The sequence below is a fragment of the Vanellus vanellus genome (genome assembly GCF_965231255.1).
Source record: "Vanellus vanellus genome assembly, chromosome: 7".
Lineage (NCBI taxonomy): Eukaryota > Metazoa > Chordata > Aves > Charadriiformes > Charadriidae > Vanellus > Vanellus vanellus.
Window position 1 is genome coordinate 12,832,299 of NC_138912.1, and position 18,360 is coordinate 12,850,658.

Consider the following 18,360-nt stretch of genomic DNA (forward strand, 5'->3'; position numbering starts at 1 on the left):
AAACTGCAGTGATCACTAAATAAATATTTGCTAAATAAGAACATATATATTGAAATTTATGCAAAACTGTTGAGAAATAACTGGGAAAATTTCCATCTCTGTACAGTAGTAAAGGGTGCTTGCAGCTTTCCATAAGCTTTGCCAAGTCCAGGATGGACAAGAGCAGGATTCAGTTTTAACATTTGTCTCCATAACTCGTATATGAGGGAAAGTCCCAAAGTGGACTTTCTACAGCCAGAGTCCCCTGAGCATTTAGGAGGAGGGGGACAAATTATATGGAAATACAGTGGATGCTGCTGGCCAGAAAAGCTCTGCTGTTGCTTGAACTCAGCAGAGTTCACCTCAGCACAAGTTAATAATTTGAAAAGGACAGCTTGCAAGAGAGAAAACTGAAAAATCAGAAAGCTTAAAAGACTTGAAAACTGAGATAAAGCCTCAGAAACCTGTTAAAAAAAAATCTCAATTTATGCTTATGTATGTTTACCTATGCGTGCACATATTTACTCAGAAGTGTGGTAATTCTTCTGCTTCCCATCAGCTTTCCTGTTATCAGCGCTCATTGCTCTGGGTATGTAACGTGAGCTGTGGGATCTAACGCTTGCTGGGTCTCACTGGAGAGCCAGTGGTGTGACCCTGAGCTGCCTATTGAGTTTGTGCTGAAGGCTGCTCCTGGTGACCTCATTCGGATGTAGCCGTTCAGTCAGTGGTCACTATGGGAGACTTGAAGGTGGCTGGATGTGATGGCATCATTTTCAGTCGTCGTTTGCTTTTGAATTTGGTGAACCTCAAGTATGCTAAGCAACGAGAAGGAAGAGGCATGGACATTATGACAGACAGAATAAAAAGCAGAAGCGGAAGGAAGAGGGTGACTCTGCCAGAATCAGACTACAGGTCGTCACCAGTCTGACCAGAATCCCAGACATGCTCTGGAATTCATAGAGAAGCACCCTTATCACCAGTACTGCATTCAGGTGGTTTTCCTCTCACACTTTCCACCAGCTCTGGAGCAGGGGCAGCCTTTATTAGGTGAAAATGCCTTCTGCTTCAGCATGAACTGTTGGATCCCCACCACAGATATTTCATAGTCTCCCCAGTGGAGTCCACGACAAGTTAATTCCCATTAGCCAAAGAAATGGCCTAGGTTGTTATTAGGTTCTTTTTTAAGAAGTTAAATGAGAAAAAAATATCACTAGAAGAAGTGCAGAAAACAAAAAGCTTCGTATTGCTTAGCTGGTTCTTTCCAGCTGGATTGTTCTCTAATGCTGAACGTTAATTGGAAAATAACAGCATTCCTGCCTGCTTTTAGAAAATCAATATGCGTTTTTCTGTTCCCCCTCCCCCCCTTCAGGTTAATTCATTACCGGGATATTTTTAGACAACTGAATAATAAATAAAAACAACCCTTTTCCAGTCAAAAATTAATAACTATAACCAGCCAGAAAGACCTCCCCAGTGCAGTCCTTCCCCTGCTTTCAGTATTGCTCACTGTTGCCCATGCCAATCGCCTGCCCCAAAGCACTCGTCACCGCTTCCACAGAACTGGACACGCATCCCTCGTTCCTTTGAACTGGCACAAGCTGGAGGATCAATGGCTCTGTTTGGCAGTGGCGGAGCTGCTGGACATTTTGCAGCAGCAACAGCTTGGCAGCAGTGCTTCGGTACGGGGATGTTAACGCCAGTTCTTCGTTCCCTGTCAGCCAGGTGAAAGAGCGAGGCAGAAGAAGAGCGGCCCCAACTCAAAATGCAAAGAGGCGACGTCATATTTCACAGAGGATGCCTCACAACGTAAACAAACAATAATTCTAGCAACAGTGGTTTGCCTTTTTTTTTTTTTTTTTAACACATAGTCCCGCTCAAATCCCCCTGGATCTAATTAAAACTTTGTTGGCCACCCACCAATCAAGATAATTACATTGTCTGGCGAAAACAACAGCAACAAAGACAAAATAAGATTGTGCAGAGAGATGCACCTATGTGGCAGAACAAAACAAAACAAAACAAGAACACAGTCCGGGGCCCAAGCCTTGTTTATTTATTTTTACCTCTTTTGGAAACTGCAAAAAGAACCAAACTGCATAAAAGCTGTTGAGTTTGCATCTCAAAGAGTCCTTCACCAGATGTTCAAGGCAGCAAAATGCCCGGAGTGTGTCAATGAGGATTTGAAATCACGATAAGGGAATCTTGCAGGAGACCGAGGCGCCACTTTAAATATTCAAATGAGCTGACTGCTGGGAGAGACCGAATCCGAAAAGAAGCTCTTACTGCAGGGAAGGGGCAGATGCTCAAGATGTGTTATATGGAGCGGTTGCCACTAATAAACCAGGACTGGCTTAAATTCCTCCCAAGCGAGATCTGAGATCCTGGACTTATTTCTTGTTCTCTCAAGATCCCTGGATGATAGACGGCTCATTCCGCGACAGCAAACGTACGTAAGGTGTGTTACAAATAAATCTGATCCAAATTCCATTGAAATCAATGGAACGACTCCCACTGATTGCAATCAGACTTAAATGAACTGAAATGTCTGCGGAGATTTGGCCAGACTGGAAAATTGAAACCATTTTAAAACAGGATATCAAGGAGTCTCGGTAAAAAATTTAAAAATTACTTTGGATTGAACAAAGGCAAAAGTGAAGCACATTTAATACCTTTTGAACAAATATTGTTTCAAACGGAGGAGAAAATCATAGCAATTCAAACTTGGGCTAATTTATGCATTTTGAGGGCTCCAAACCTTGGCAAGCACAGTTTTGGCATAAGAAAAGCACAAACCCTGAATTAATATTAATTGCATGAAAATATATCCAAATTGAGTTTTTCCCCTATGCTTCCTTGATATGAGAATAGATATTAAACACACAGAGCCATCCGCCTGCAAACACACCTGAAAATAAATAGAAACTCAGGGAATGCTTGCAGTGAAATCAGCAGAAGCATCGCTTACGAGTTCCTTCCACTGTTTGGGCTATTTATTGACCTTTGTGTATGTATACTTGTATTAAACAGTCAGACTTATTATTTTTTCATCACCCTTATTTCATAAATCTGATTTTTCTAGAAGAAAGTCTTTTGACTGAAGATGAGGGGATTTCTTTCTTTTTGTTTTTCCTAAGGCATTCAGTGCAAACTCAAATAATTTCAAATAATTTTGAAATTGTTTCATACGGTCCCTTTATATATAATATCAAATTTAACCCGAAAATAAATTATCATTATCAGGGTCTTGTTTATCAGAAACAAATATCTGTATATGAGCTTTATATAGCTTAATCTTCCAGGTGCAACACCCACAGGTGTCCCAGATAAATTGCTAAGAGGTCTGAGCAAGAAATGAACCCAGTACCAAATTTATAGAAAGAAATTACTTTATGCTGCAAGGTGTTCTGGCAAATGCCTCAAGAAATTGAAGCCATATGAATAACGGGGCTTTTTGTAATTCCCTGCCCAAATTGAATTAAAAAGGGGGACAAAAGAAATTCAGAAATCAAAGATTCGTTTCAAGCTAAATGCAACAGTTTGTTCAGCTTGCAAAAAAAGTATCTCCTTTTATGTGTATATATACATATACATATATACTTAAAATATAAATATTTTTTTAAATCTTGCAAGCAGGCAAAGTTAGCTCCAGAATACCATTTTTAAGCCAAAAAAAAAAAAAAAAAGGAAACCCTCCATTTTCAAAGTGCTCAAATGGAGTATTTCAATTTGACTGCTTTGGCTTTGTGTTTTGTGTTGAAACACCACAGATTAGATTTTGTGCCAGTAGGAGCCTTGTCTTCATGCTGCTCTCCATAGGAGGACTAATCTTTTTCTCTTTTTTTTTTTTTTGTTGTTTTAAATAAAGAAAAGAAAACAAAGGAAAAGAGTTGATAATCTCATATAAACCCATGACATTGGGAGCTCGAAATTCACTACATGATTCACAATTAAAAGATTGATAACACAGAAATATAGTTCTAGTATTTCTCTGGATATTCCACTACCACCTCTAAATTCTTCCTTCTGATATCTTGGTCGGAAGACCAAAGTTTATCAGCAAACATGGAACTGACATGTTATCTATCATGACTCCCTCTTTTACCCTCGTTAGAAGGTGTATCTCTCTCTGTCCCACCAAACTACAAAATGGTAGATGGATGCCACAGATCTGAGAAGTTATCGAAGATGCTACCAGGCTGGAGGGAGAAAAGGCCAGAGGAAGTTTTCCCGTCTTCATCTGCCTTCAATTCTGGTCAGGTGGATCCTATGAAAGCATTAACCTCCCAAACAGCTGGGAAAGGTGTCTCTGACTATGCATTGTAATGCTCAGATACGGATGTCTGTTGGGAAGTATCACCCTGGTGATACTAGCAGAACAATCTAGCAGACAACTAGCAGAACAATCCACGTGAGTCTCCTCTAACTTGTTTTAGGCAGAATGAGCTGGGTTAGTAAAAACAGTTTTAACTGATGGCCAGATCTGTCTCTCCTGATCATATATCATGTGAGTGTGTGTATGAAAAGCTCTGCTGGTTGATCTGTGAGTGATGCAGCTCTCCCCAGAAAAGAATTTCTGACCATGACTTAAGAAATGATGCATCAGTGAAGGACAGGGTTGCCTCACGGAAATTTTTGTCTGGTTGTTTTTTCAGTCCTGAAATAAAATACTGTCGATGAGCAAGTTCACATCTTCAATCAACCTCAAGGGTTCTTGTTTTCTCATTTTTTTTATTTTTCTTGCAGTAAATAGGTAAGAGAGAAAAATAATATTTTTTCTGTCTTCTCTTTCTTCTAGTTGAAATTTTATCTTTAGCTGTACCTGGAACTCTACTTTGTCAACACTTCTGGCTAGGAGAAATCAAGCAAGGTGCACAAGCAAGAAAACACCATCTGTAATGATGACAAACTATAAACAGCATTCACAGGCCATTAAGTTTGTAATCTTTTTCTCTTCATCATTATTCTCTTACCTCCATTAAATTCTTCCACAACCAAGTGAAGAAGCCAAAGGTGACAGCGGTAGAGTGACAGACAAGAATTTTTATTGTCCTGTCGATACAGATAAACCCAGAGCTGATAGAATGCCAGGTGAACTTCCTCAGTGATGACTAAAGTTCAGTAATCTCTGAAAAAGGGAGAAAATACAAATGATTTTTACGCCTGTTAGGCTTTTAAGAAGATTTATGTTACTGAAGTATCCTGACTCTGTGGAAGATGCTTTGAGTGATATTTATTGTTCACAGGAAACTATTATCTGCACTTGATCAGCCTGCTTCAAATTGCAGATTTTCAAGGTTGCAAGACAACCAGAGGCATCCCACACACACAATACTCTTGAGAAACTGGAGCGGCCTAGAAGATGAGGGAATGAAAATGATTCAATGGACACAGCTAAGGAACTCGCAACTAATTTTGAACAGCTGCAAAGACCCTCTGTTGGTCATGGAAAGGAAGGTTTGCATCTCCACCCAAGGAAAAGAAGAGAAAGGAACGTGCTGAGAGCCAGATATAGAACAGACACGTGCCCAGGGGAACAACAGAGAGAGTAAGGTAAAACTCAAGTTTTTTAGTATGGCCTGATCTAGGATGCTATGGCTCAGCTCTCCCTGACTGTTGTTTGCCAAAAGACGCCACCACTGGTAGTAGCATTACACTAGACCTAGAACTCCAATTTAACCCACTCTCAAATAAACGTTGGGAGTCCTGTAGGACTCTGGAAAGGTTTGGCAGCAGTGCTTAAGGTAGGTGGGATGGGACCCAAGAGGATGAAATTGTCGAAGAGTCCCCATCGGTTTGTTAAACTACTGCTGGAGATACAGGCATCCAATGAAAGGAGAAATGGACTGATCTCTGGAGGAATCTGAATTTCACTATAGGATGGTATCAAAGCTCATGCTGAACCTGGGAACTATTTGTCATTGGAACAGGTTACAGGCTTTATCTTGAGGAAAGATGGGATTTATTCCTGCTTTTAGCTGTAGAAATGTCTTCTTCTTGAGCTTTTTACCTCTCGTAGACTCAAATATTCAAAGAAATGTTGGTCAGGAAAGACCAACCTCCCACTTGAAGCCAGGCTGCCATCATTACTAGATCGGGTTGACCATAGATTTGTCTTCACGTGGGAGATTCTACAATCTAAAGAACCTGTCCTGGAGTGTCACTATCTTCCTGTGTGAGCTTTTCCTAATTTTCAGTCTGAACATTTTAAACACAAATTTCTTCTTCTCTTTGTTTTAGCACCTACCACAACCAAGAAGAGTTTGGCTTCTTCATCTTTGTAACTCCCTCTCAAGCAGTTGTAGGCAGATATTCGATTGCCCCTTAGACTCTTCTTCAGCAGGCTAAATTAGTCCAGCTATCAGCAGTCTCCTTGTAGGTTGTGTGCTCACCACCTTGGTAGCCATCCACTGGGCAATCTTCCTCAGTTTCCCCATGTTGTGCTTGAACTGGGGCCCCACATCAGCAACAGTTCTCCATGTTCAGCCTCCCTAGTGCTAAGAAGAAGGAGGTTATAATTTCTTCTGATCTCCTGATGACACTTTTCCAAAGGCAGATGAACATGTAGTTTGCCTTATTTGCAGAGAGAACATTGTTGGCTCCCAGTGCAATTCCCAGACTTTTCCAGGCAGCTGATTCTCAACCTTTGAGACTAGCAGTCCACCCAACTTTCAAACCTCTGTCAATTGCTTCGACCTGCCCATTCTTCCTCAGTTTACCATGAGACTGCTGTGGGAGCCGGGGCTACAACAGTCAGCTATTCAGTGACAGAAGATAACCGGGTTGGTCAAGCGTTATTTGCTTTTGCTTAAGCCATTTTCATTTTTCCTGGTTACATTCTTGCCTTTCGTGTTGTTGGAAATGTCCACAGCATACACTTTGCTTATTGATGGCAAAAACCTTCTGGGTATTATGGGGTTGCTTTAAAACAGTCAGGATGAAATGTGACAATTGCCGGGTCATCCCTGTGGTTATCATTCATATTGGTAGTGGTGAATGACTTGACTACGAGATACACCTCAGGCTTCTTCCTTCCGCCAATGTTTACTGGTATAAAAGTTGTTATAATAAAGCTCATTCTAGCTCTGAGCTCCAGCTCAGTTTTTCCCTTAGCTGCAAGCTCCCAGCACTACCTGAGTGTGTGCAGCCCTGGTTCAAGTGCAGCCCTTGCAATTCTACTTTACACTCAACTAAACCATGAAACCCAGCAGAATCTAAGACCGGCTTTTCAGGGCAGCTTTCCAGGTTTCGTAGGCTGCAAAAGCTGATCAAGAGAGAATGTCAGCTGGGAATTTCAAGCAGAAAATTTTCTCATCAACTGTCTTCTGTGGCCTGGGGTGTTTTCAGCTCCTAAATCCCATGGTAATCCCTGACAGGGGAGCAGCACTCGGGAGCGTGGGGTGGCAATGGGTTGATGTCTCCAGATCACAAGGGGAGAGGATCACTGGAGCAGCGAAATGCAAGGCCAGCACGGAGGAGCAGATGTCACTAGAGAAGAAAGGGGATTAAATCCCAGGGTCTATAGGCATGGTGGCAAAGGGGCTGGATTCAGCAGCAGTGTGGATGTGGTAGTTGTGCAGCCACGTGAGTATTGCTTCAGCACCTGACTGGGAGCACAAGCATATGTGGGGGGGTCACAAGTTCCCTTCCTCGAGAAATCCACCCTTGGCTTATCCCTGAAATCATTGTGCAAAGCTGGCCCAGGAGGTCTCTGCAGCTGTAAGAGCAGGAAGGAGGTCTGGACCCAAAGGGTAAAACGCAAAATCTGTGCCATGGGTGTGAGGTTTGCCATCTGTGGTGGGATGGTTTGAAAACCCTTTGGATCCAGAAGTGGAAGTGAAACAGAGAAGCCTACGTGAGAGATTTTCCAGAGGAGAAAGATCCAGACAACTCCTGCTGTTCCCAGAGGGAGCTGCTGGCTGATAAGCATCACTAGATATTTTGGTATAAACAGTGCTTTGAGGAAATCTGGCACCAGGTACGGCTGCTGAGTACCTTCCTGTACTTAGAGGCAATCACACTGATCGAATCTGCTTGCCACCCAGCTCTCCTTGCCAGATAAATTGCTATCTGAAATCTCCATCTCAGGATTTAGCAAAGCAAAATGGCTCTTTAAATTATAAAGTGGCAAAGTCTTGCACTTTTTTTTTTTTTTTGAGATTACTTTAAACCTCGGTCTTTGCAACAGGCTGCAGCAAGAGGGAGTAAAAGAACAAAAAGCCCTTGCTGTTAATATTTATGGCAGCTAAAGCAAAATCGCATCACATTTGCAGATGAATGGGAGCCCCTGTTAAAAGCTGCAGCAGCTTAATTTTGGGATGGCACTGGTTTGGGGCTTGATTGTCTGGAATAACAAAGGAGAGCTTTCATGTTAATTAATTTAGAGGAATTATTAGTGTTAAAAATAAATAGTTCAATCACCTTTTCAAAAATAATCTGACTGAAGGAAATGAAATTCAGTGGAAAGAAGATACAGATTTTATTTCCGTTCCGGATTTTTTTTCAAATATTTTTTGTGTGCCAAATGCATTGCCCCTATGTGAGGTCTGAGGATTTACTTCTGATAATAACTATGTAACAATTATCTAAATGCTGCTACGGAACAAGCCACAGAGGTAAACAATTTCCATTTGTTCAATGAAATAAGTGGCATTTGGAAATAGTTGTTTTGATGTATATAATTAGTCTCTATTTTACTTAAAGAACGAAGTATCCAGAACCTATTTAGCAAAAAAAAAAAATCTTTTTGTGATATTTACTGTTGAGAGCCATCATTTTTATTATTTTTTCCTAAGGTAAACTGCAACAAGCCCTGTTGTATCCTAATTTGTAATTATTTTTTTTTCAAACAGAGATTCCTTTTGGAGGAATTATGTGTAATGTCAAACTACAGTATTCATCACTCACCGTGGCTTGATAGGAATCAATGGAGCAGTGTTCTTCTTGGGCTGCCTTCACTACACAGTCTTTACAGAGAAAACTGATGATTTAAAATGAGTGTAGATTCACAAAATCCTGATTATACAAATATTTACTTGGGAAAGATTATACTGTTTAGCCTAAAAGACATTTGAGTGTAAGATAGACCAGGCTATTTTATGTCTCTGTCCTATATTGAAAATTCAGCTGGTTAAGCCCACCCAATTCTGTTTCTTTCTCTCCATCATCTTTCATTCCTCTTTCTCCCTTTCTACTCCATCGAAGTGCAGGCAATATTGGCACAGTCCCTGAGGTGTCTCTGTCGTGCAGGCTCCATCGTCTAGCAGGTTTCAGAAGACAGGAATCCTGTGGAGCCAGAAGACTTCTCAGGACCGCATTTCCACAAGCAGTCTCTGATTGCGAGTGTGAAACACTCCAGAGAAAAGGATTCCCGCAGATGGTAGATTATTGCAATTATTGTTGCAAGGACTTATGTCCTCAACTAAGCCCATATTTCCACCTCTCTCTGAACCTGCCCAGTCCCAAGTGAAGATTTGTGTACTCAGCCACGTTTCCTTCTCTTCCTGCTTCTCTTCTCAAGGCTGTATAAATCCTTAGGAAGATGCTCCACTGCATCAGCTACCCAGAGCTGGTATGGACTCCCTTCACTAGATTCGTGCTTGTGCTTCCTGACCCCAAAAGTGAGAAACTCCTCCAACCATCTCATCTCTGTGCAGATCTCTGCCTTGGCAGGAGTTCCTTCCTGGCGAAGAGGAACACCCCCTGCCACTGCTTATCCTGCTAAAGGCAGAGGCTGAAGACGCCAGCTGAGACCTGTGTTTTTCATTTGCTCTCACAGCATCGTGTTTTATAGCGCCAACAACTGTCTCCTGTTCCCCAGCTCCCAGGACTCACTCCGCTCCCCTCCCTCGAGGCAACACGGGCTGTGCGAAGCAGAAGAGCGCTCTCCTGATGAGGTAGTGTAGCAGCTCTGTTGGAAAACCCATTCTGACCAGGGATTGGAGCTGGACATGGGGTGTAGCGTGTGCTATTGAAATGTCAGGTCAGGTGTAACCTCAGGTCAGGGCACTCACGAGTGCTGCCTTTCCTTTCTCGTGAGCACAGCCGTGGAGTCTGGTCACTACACACCCGTGCTTCTTTTCGGCTGTGTATATGAATTCAGCCCCTCTCCAAGTGACAGCACAGGGCCTCACTGTAGATCCCAACTCAGAACGCTTTCCCCTACATCAAAAGACAGGGGATTATTCTTTGGTGCCAAGGACTCTGTTTTCGTATCTCTGATGGCTCAATCATCACATCATCTGTGGCAGAAAGATGGCTCGCAACAAGATTAGGTTATGGCGATTTAAAATGTCTCTCTCAGATAAGTGCAGACCACGAGTATTCAAAAGCACACCTAATCAGATTGTAAAATTGACTACCACAGCATGCCTCAGACACCAGGAGTATAAATAAGGATTAGACAAATTTAGGGAAGACAGATCTATCCGCAGCTATTAAACATAAGGGATCAGGTGCAATTTCTGCTGCCGGAATCTCCAAAACTGATGATTCCTGGAAATAGGGATCAGGGGAAGGCTCATACTTTACATCTCTGCCTTATATCCACACACAGCAAGGGAAATGCTGGAAAAAGTGGCTGTGGTCCTCACGTCGGATCCCGTATTTTCTCTCCGTGACTGACTTGTGTGCGTTTGCTGAAGAAATCTGCAGGTGTAGTACACTCACACTGTACAAGCTGTGCTTTACCAGGCACATCCATATCACTCACTGGTCACTCAGCACAATCCAGAGAGAATCATCTGCCTAAATGAGACATGCAAATCTCTATTACAATCCCAGGAGAAATTTCCTCTGACCTCTTAATAATTTCCTTCTTCCAAGTTCTTTTTCCGTCTCTCCCACTCACCTCTTTGAATTTCATCCCTTTAGATTAAAGCCCCTTTAAGAGACTTATCCTAGGAAGGTGTGCCTCTTTCGAGCATCCTTTGGGACAGATCCATCTGGTCAATCTGTTGTATAGAAGACAAAGGATTGGGTTGCTAATAAGGTAGCTCCATCTCCAGTCCTTGCTGCTTTGCTGATCACACTGTGAGTCCGTTTTCCTCATTCCTACAATAAGAGTAAAATTCACTGGCCTTTGTGAAGAGCTTTGGGCTTAGTAAAGGAAAGGAGTTGTTTAAGTACAAAGTGTTAATTATTATTACCGACAGGCTGTAACTAATAGTAACCATTTAGCTGGAAGATATGGAAACAGGTATACCGTTAATTGGTTTACAGTAGATTTAGCTGAGGTCTGGTGGTTACATTGCAGACAATCCATCATTGTTGTAAGCAGCATGAAGTTATGCCCAGGCTCAATTACTGTAAGTCTCCCTTAGCCTGTGGTCCTGTGCTAATATCCCAAGACGTGTCACCAGCGAGCATTTGAGTGAAATCTCTGGAAGAATGTGGAACAAATCTGTAAATCTCTTTCTGAAATGCCCTGCCAAAAAATACAAGAAAGCCTTCCATGGCATTAAAAACATTAATTAAAAAATCAGCTCTCCTGGAAATCAAACGGGAATGAATGAGAGGAGGTAGATGGGGATGGAATAAAATTCCAGTGGAAGGGCTCTTAATTCCCTCCAGTTTTAAAGCAAGTGGACATTTGCAAGTGCCCGTTACAGCCCAGACCCCTGTTCTGCTGCATGGTGCTGTCTTCAGTAAGGGACCAGCGGCTCCCACGGCCAGCAGAGACCAACCTCTGCAATCAGGGTTTGGTGATCTCCTCCGGCCACCACTAGTAACTCCTCTGTGGGGAAGAGATCTAGTGAGAGAAACGCGCAGCTCCTGGGGGAGAAATTGCTGGTCCTGAAAACATGAGACAGCTAGAGCAGAAAGTTGGTTTGTTTTTTTTTTTTCCTGCTGATAAATCAGTGGTGGGGAATCTCTGTCTCCCCCTCTCCCGCCACCAACTGCTGTCATTTCATTTCCAAAAGCTTGTCCCTGTCTCCATCAGCATTTATGTGACTACATCTCTGCCATGCCCAAGTGATTTATCTAAACATCGGCAGCTACTGTAAATGACGGTACAGCGAAGCAAAAGTGGAGGAGAGAACGGAGGGGTAGAAATGCAACTTTTCCTCTGTGAAATCAAGCTCAGGTGCTTATTCTCAGCATCTCCAGTGCATTTACATCAGTCACAGGGGAGGGGAGAAAGAAAGGGACATTTCAAAGCCTGCTCAGACTTTTAAGGCCACTTAATCGAATTAAAATATTTCCTCTGGAAATACTATACACACATGTATGTATGCTTATATGTATGTATTGCTGCTTCAATTTGCACATTTGCTTCCAGTTCCTGTGCAGTGGGTTTAGTAGGTCAGGGAGCAGGTTTTAGGGGTTTGAGCTTAGGGGAAGCACAGGGGAGGAAGGAATCAGGTGGTGTGAGTTTAAAAGTTGAGGATAAGTCCTTCTTGGAGTGCGCGTGTGTATGTGTGTGTGTGTGTGAGAGAGAGAGAGGGGGAGTGAGTAACCAATCACTCACGGAACACACGCGGGGCGTCCCGGCGGGGCGGCTGCGGGAGGAGTGTGATGCAGAAGCGGCGAAGTGAGAGGGAGCAGAGAGAGAGCGAGCGGGAGAGGAGCGAGCTGTGACTTCGACAGAGGCAGCCGGGAGAAATCACCAGCCAGGATTTGCTCCTCTCTCTCTCCCTCTCTCTCGCTGATTTCAATTCAGCTCCTCCCCCGTGTGGTTGTGGCTTTGCCTTCCATCAAAAGCCTGATCAGCAACGCCAGTCTTGGGGGGAGGGGGGGAGAGGAAAAAAAAAAAAAAAAGGAAAAAAGGGGGGGGGGTGGAAGACGAAAAAAGGAAAAAGTGCAAAAGAAGGAAAAGAAAGCAAGGTTAAAAAAAAAAAAAAAAAGAGGGGGAAAGAAAGCAATCTCCCCCACCCCTCGGCTGCATCTAATACAGCAGAGTCTGAAACTTTATGGAGTTCTCGCTGTGTTTACCCCGCGGCGGGTAAATCGGCAGCACCCTGCGCTCTCGCTCCTGCTCTCCCTTCCCTGCGCTTTCTCCCTCGCACTCATCAGCAGTCAGCAGCGATGGAAAAAGTTGCTGGCTGGTACCCAGCCTGGCACGTTGCTCTCCTGTACTGGACATGGCTTTTCCTCTTCACTTTTGGCTTTACCGGCGCAGAAATAACTTGCAGATCCTGCCATTCCCAGGTGAAGCCGCAGCAGCAACATCCGCAGCAGGGATTATTAATGCATTTGAGGACCGACAGAGGAGAAAAGGAGCAGAGGAGGTTCCCCGGAGAGAAGGGAGGTGAGAGAGGGCAAGGGGCCGGGATGGAGGCGGAGGACGCCGGGCTGCAAGCGCCCCTCGCCCCTGCTGCCGCGGGGACGAAATTCAGCGGCTGGGAGACGCGGCGACTGCCGAGGGACCCCGAGAAAGCGGCCGGGGAGAGCCGGCCCCCAGCGGCAGCTCCTGCCGAGGACCATCCTCTCCGGGGCCAGGGGTCCCCCCCGGCGGGCGGCCGGCCGGGGTCGGGCCGTCGGCGGCGGGGCCGCAGCCGGCGGGGCGCCGCGGGGCCGGGCGGCGCGGCGGGGCGGGAGCCGGGGGAGGCCGGCGCCGCCCGCTTCGGGCTGGAGGAGCTGCGGCTGGGCAGCACCACCTTCGCCCTGACCGGCGACTCGGCGCACAACCAAGCCATGGTGCACTGGTCGGGGCACAACAGCAGCGTGAGTACCGCCGCCGCGGGTGTGTGTGTGTGTGTGTGTGTGTGTGTGTGTGTGCTTTTGGCCTTGTTTCCCCCCCCCCCCCCCTTTTTTTTTTTTTCTTCCTTCTTTTTCTCCCCTTTTTTGGGGGGTGGGTGGGGGGAGCTGGGTTTTTCTGCTTCGAAGGTGGTGGGAGGGTGGATTTTGCGCCTCCGGGCGCCGGGGATTGGCTTCGCTTAGCAGTGTGCAGTGGGGCAGAAGTGCTTCAAAAGGGCCATTCTTCCGGAGCAAAAAAACTTTCCGCCGCCCGCCCGCTGAGCACAGCCCCCTCCGACCCCTTCTCCTTCACCCTGGAGGCAGAGAGGGAGAAACCAGAGCCCAGCCCCCTCCAGCCCCCTTCTCCCTCACCGGGGGACAGAGAGGGAGAAACCACTGCCAGTGCCCGCGGCGGGGAAGGGAGAGGTCGGTCTGGGGGGGATCCATCCTCGCTCCCGGCCGCGCCCCCCGGGGTAACCCCCGCCGGCAGCCTGGGAGGCTCAGCTCCGAGCAGGGCCTGGGAAAGCCCCTCTGGTGCTGCTCCTCCTCCTTCTCCTCCTCCTCCTCCTCCCAGCCTTGGGGGCCCACCTCAGCCCAAGGGCTCATCCCCAGGCACTGCTCATTGGGGAGATGCTGGAGGGCTTCTCGACTTCATCTCTGCGGTGCCTCTGTGCAGGGAATAAAGATGCTTTTTGCCTCTTGTCACCGAGGTGTTAAAATGAGAGAGTTCTTGTCTGTTTCCCGTAACCTGGTCCTTTCTCGTGAATAGCAGCAGAACGGCTCTGACATGAGCCAAGCAGAGCAAAACCAGACAGAGAAGTAGGTGACTGGTTTCCAGGCTGGAGCAATAGTCATGGCATCAAAGTTACTAATTTAACTTGAGCCCTGTATCCCTCCAGGCTCCGCTGCAGAGGTAACCTGGAGCCAAAGGGCTGAGGCCTGGGCAAGGCAGAGTGAATCGGCCGGTGCGCTTTCTGCCTGCCACTCACTCTGCTCCCGGACTAGCAGAAGTGGGGGGGATCTGTCTGTGTGAATGCTCCAACTTCTGTCACTTTACCTCCTAGAGACAGCAAGCAGAATGCTGATAAGAGAGAAAGGGATGCCGGCACGACATGGTCCTCGCCTGTACAACTTCCCAGGAGAAAGGGGGACTGGGGCTATTCTCCTCTAAGGTGTCTGCAGCTGTGATGCCAGAAGGTTTCAGGCTGCTTGGCAGAAATCCTTGGCCTCCCTTTCAGCTTTTAGTACTAGGAGCCCGGTAACATTTTGAAATAATGGTCTAATCATTATGAATTTCTTTTCGTATAGATTGTATTGAGGTATAGCAGAGCCACCTGATTTAGAATTACAGCGGATGTCATAAGCATCTCACTGTGGGGTTCAGCCCTAGTTAATTGGGACATGGTTTTATGGTCTCATCAGGAGGTTTTAATCAATTAATTGACAGAGGAATACTTGTCATCTCCATTTTGAAGGACTTTCCCCTTTTTTCACAACTCAGCTAGCCTGGCTCTTGCGTAGTTGTGCGCCTTGTAGGACCTCAGGTCTGTTCATACAAATTGAATTGAGGCTGACACTGGTTTAAAGTGACGTATTTGCTAAGAAAAAGCTTCTGATATAAAAAGTCATCCGGCAGGCGCCAGTTTTCCTGGTCTATCACTGCAATTATGTTTAATCTGTACATTTATCAAGACATATTTTTATTATAGATGTGTTTTATTATACCTGTGCTTAGGTATACATATACATGTATGTATGTTTCTGCCCATTCTGGTAGTGTGGGCTATTAATGTTAGGCACTGATTTACTTTCTGCATGTCTTGGTGTACAAATGTTTCCAGGGAGCTGTGGGGAAATAATTTGGTGCTGTCCTTCCCAAAGAGCTGCGGGTTGCATTGCCTACAGGGAGATTATGCTCCCACCTTGCTGGTGGGGGCTCTGGCAGTGCTGTGCCATCTTCTGCCATGATTGCATCCCCTTCACAACACTAAATGAAGCTGGGCCCCAGCAGGACTTGGATGCACGACAGGCTTGTCCGGGCTCAGTTGTCGGTTGCCCAAAGTGGCACCGACCCAATGTCTCTGCATGGAGGTTTTGGGCACTCAACTGTCAAGGAGCTGGGACTGGAAGGGGGTTGGGGTGAAATGCTTCCTTTTGGGTACAACACATGTAGTTCTGCCGGCATGGGGACGGCAGAGGATCCCATGGGGTGGGTTGTGAGGGATGCTGTGTAACCCCGGTGCCCTGGCGGCACTCCAGCAGTGGCAGCTGCCGGCTGCCTGCCTGTGTTTCCCTGCCCTGGCAGGGGATGCAACACACCTTTTTGCATTTTCATTCTCATGTGCTGTGTAAGTGCTGCTGTTGAACAGCTTTTGCCTTTCGCCCAAGCACAGGGGCACCATGAAGATGGTCATAGTTTGCAGCATCTGTGTGAATACAGGAAAAATCCAAAACAAAACTCAAAATATTTGAGATCCCTTTAGATGGAAAAGCAGGAAAACTAAAGCACTGTCACCAAAAAGTTTTTCTATTGCAATGTACTTTCTCGGGGCAGCCTTAGTGTGGTTCCCAGTATCCTAATTTTGGTAGTCGTTTGGATATAATTGCAGTGTTTCTGATAGAGGAGAAGGGATCCCTGAAAGGACTCGTGATTTCTCAAAGGGATTGTTCTTGGTGTTTGTAGCTTCTTTCAGGCTTGGCTGTGATTTCACGTTGAGCATGTGCACCAACTAACTGATGGCATTCTGCTCTGTGGATGAACTTGTTGTATCCTTGGCCACAGGTACAATAAGAATAATAAATAGTAGTCCAAGTCATCCTGGCATAAGTCCACCAACATAAATTTTCTTACATCAGGGATCGTTTTGGCCCATCAATGACTTTAGGTACTCCCTGGACAGCTTAGCCTCCAGCACAATATCTGTATCCAGACATTTGGACTGTGCCCAGCTCACATCTGTAGTGTCATGGTTCATGTGTGCACTAATCCCTCCCGTCTACCTTGGCTTTTTCACTGGTGGAGTCAGCAGGAGCTACCAGAGGAGCCCGCAGGTGTAGGGAGCCTAGATGACGGATGAGGATGAATCCAGAAGTGTATCCAGGTTGTATTAAAACACAGGTGGGCCCCAGGCTTTTTCTGACTCCAGTAGAGGTGAGTGAGGCCCTACAAGGCTGCCTGGCATCTTCACAATCCTGAGCATTTTCCGTCTGCAAAACAGAGAAGAGCGGCTGCAGCTAAATTGGGTGTTGGAAATGGTCTTTGGCTTGCACCAAGTCCCAGACTGCCTGGGAATGATCCAGGAAGGTGTTAACTGGCCCATGCCAGCACCCTGCCTGGAACCATTTTGACAGTATAATAAGAGTATAGACTATTGAATCTGTGAATGTGCCCTGTTATTGCTTAATTTTCCTGCATTCATACATACAGAGAGTCTTTCTACCAGTATCTGTAGAAACTGGAGTAAAAGATCCTATGAGATAAAACCTTCCTCAAATCTCTGCAACAAGACACGCAAGTGAGATCTCCTGCCTTTTTGCACCACTGAGAAATGTCATCGTCGGTGTGGAAATTGGCAGGTTTCCTAGCTTGCAGAGATATCAAACACGTTTCCTGATGTGGTGTATCCAAACACTGTAGATGGGAGTCCTGGTACCTCCCTTAATACTCTGCTGTAGACTAGGAGAAATAAGCTAGCAGAGATGTGTGTGTGGAGCTAAAAGAGAGACTTGGTTTTAATGGAGAAAAGCAAATCTCTCAGAAATGTCCATTAGGAGCTTTTGGGATGTGGGTTGTTCTTAGACCTTACAAGAAACCAAGACTGCTTCTGTCCTAGGCTGGCTTGGGGTGAGATTAGTGCCTTACTTGTTCCTTTGAAACTACCCTGGAGAAACAGCAAAATAATGGAGGAGGTCAGAAGATAAGGGAGTCTGAGCAAGAGCCTTGATGCTGTAGCTTGTGCTATATGTGCACATGTGCTCTATGTGGTGCTGCGAAGGAAAGCAGCGTGGGTTTCACATGCACTTAATAAAGCAGTTTACTTTTGCCTCGCTCTGGACGGAATGCTCTCCTGGGCTGCTGTAAGTGTTTGGCAAAGAATTTGAGCATATACCCTGCTGTATATCTGGGGATTGGTTTTTACATGGCCATGATACCTTTAAACAGCTGATTGAAACTTCTGTGATTTACATGGCTGGGAAGACAAAGCTGTGCTTCTCCTAGGTCCTCCGCAACAGAAGATCCTCAACAGACTGATGGAGATGGAGTCTGGACCAGATGCAAAAGAACCATGGCCAGACAGGTTTTATATTCCATCCACAGTAGAAAATCAATACAACTGATGGGTCCAGTGCAGGATGAAGCCTGCAAGGTCGTCAGTGCTGTTGTCAGGTGATTACAGCAGAGAACAGGGGAAGAATTAGGTCTCTTATGGGAGAGCTTTTAGGCAAGATGAGACTCTACATTAGGTATTACTTGAAAGATTTTACTTGAAGTTATCGACAGAACAAACGGAGCACAGGTAAGGCAGAATAACAAAGCACCTATATATTTCCAATGCATTGTAACCTGTTGGATTTTCAGTTGAAGCATTCCAACCTACTTTATAAATTAGGAACTTCAAGAAGGGTCGAGGGCTGCAGCAGGCACTGCATCCAACAGCCATAAACAGATCAAACTGCATCTTAAAACCATGTGGGTTTCTTTCAACA

General features: G+C 45.4%; 1 protein-coding gene across 1 annotated transcript in view; it reads left to right on the forward strand.

The window, feature by feature from the left end:
* Window positions 1-12,758: 12,758 nt before the first annotated feature.
* SORCS1 (sortilin related VPS10 domain containing receptor 1) overlaps window positions 12,759-18,360 on the forward strand; it is a gene marked incomplete at its 3' end in the record, with an annotated part of 307,932 nt that continues 302,330 nt past the window's right edge. The window contains exon 1 of the mRNA XM_082486026.1: window positions 12,759-13,641. Coding sequence (XP_082342152.1) covers window positions 13,003-13,641 — 639 coding nt within the window. The 5' untranslated portion in view covers window positions 12,759-13,002. The remainder of the gene's footprint in view (window positions 13,642-18,360) is intronic.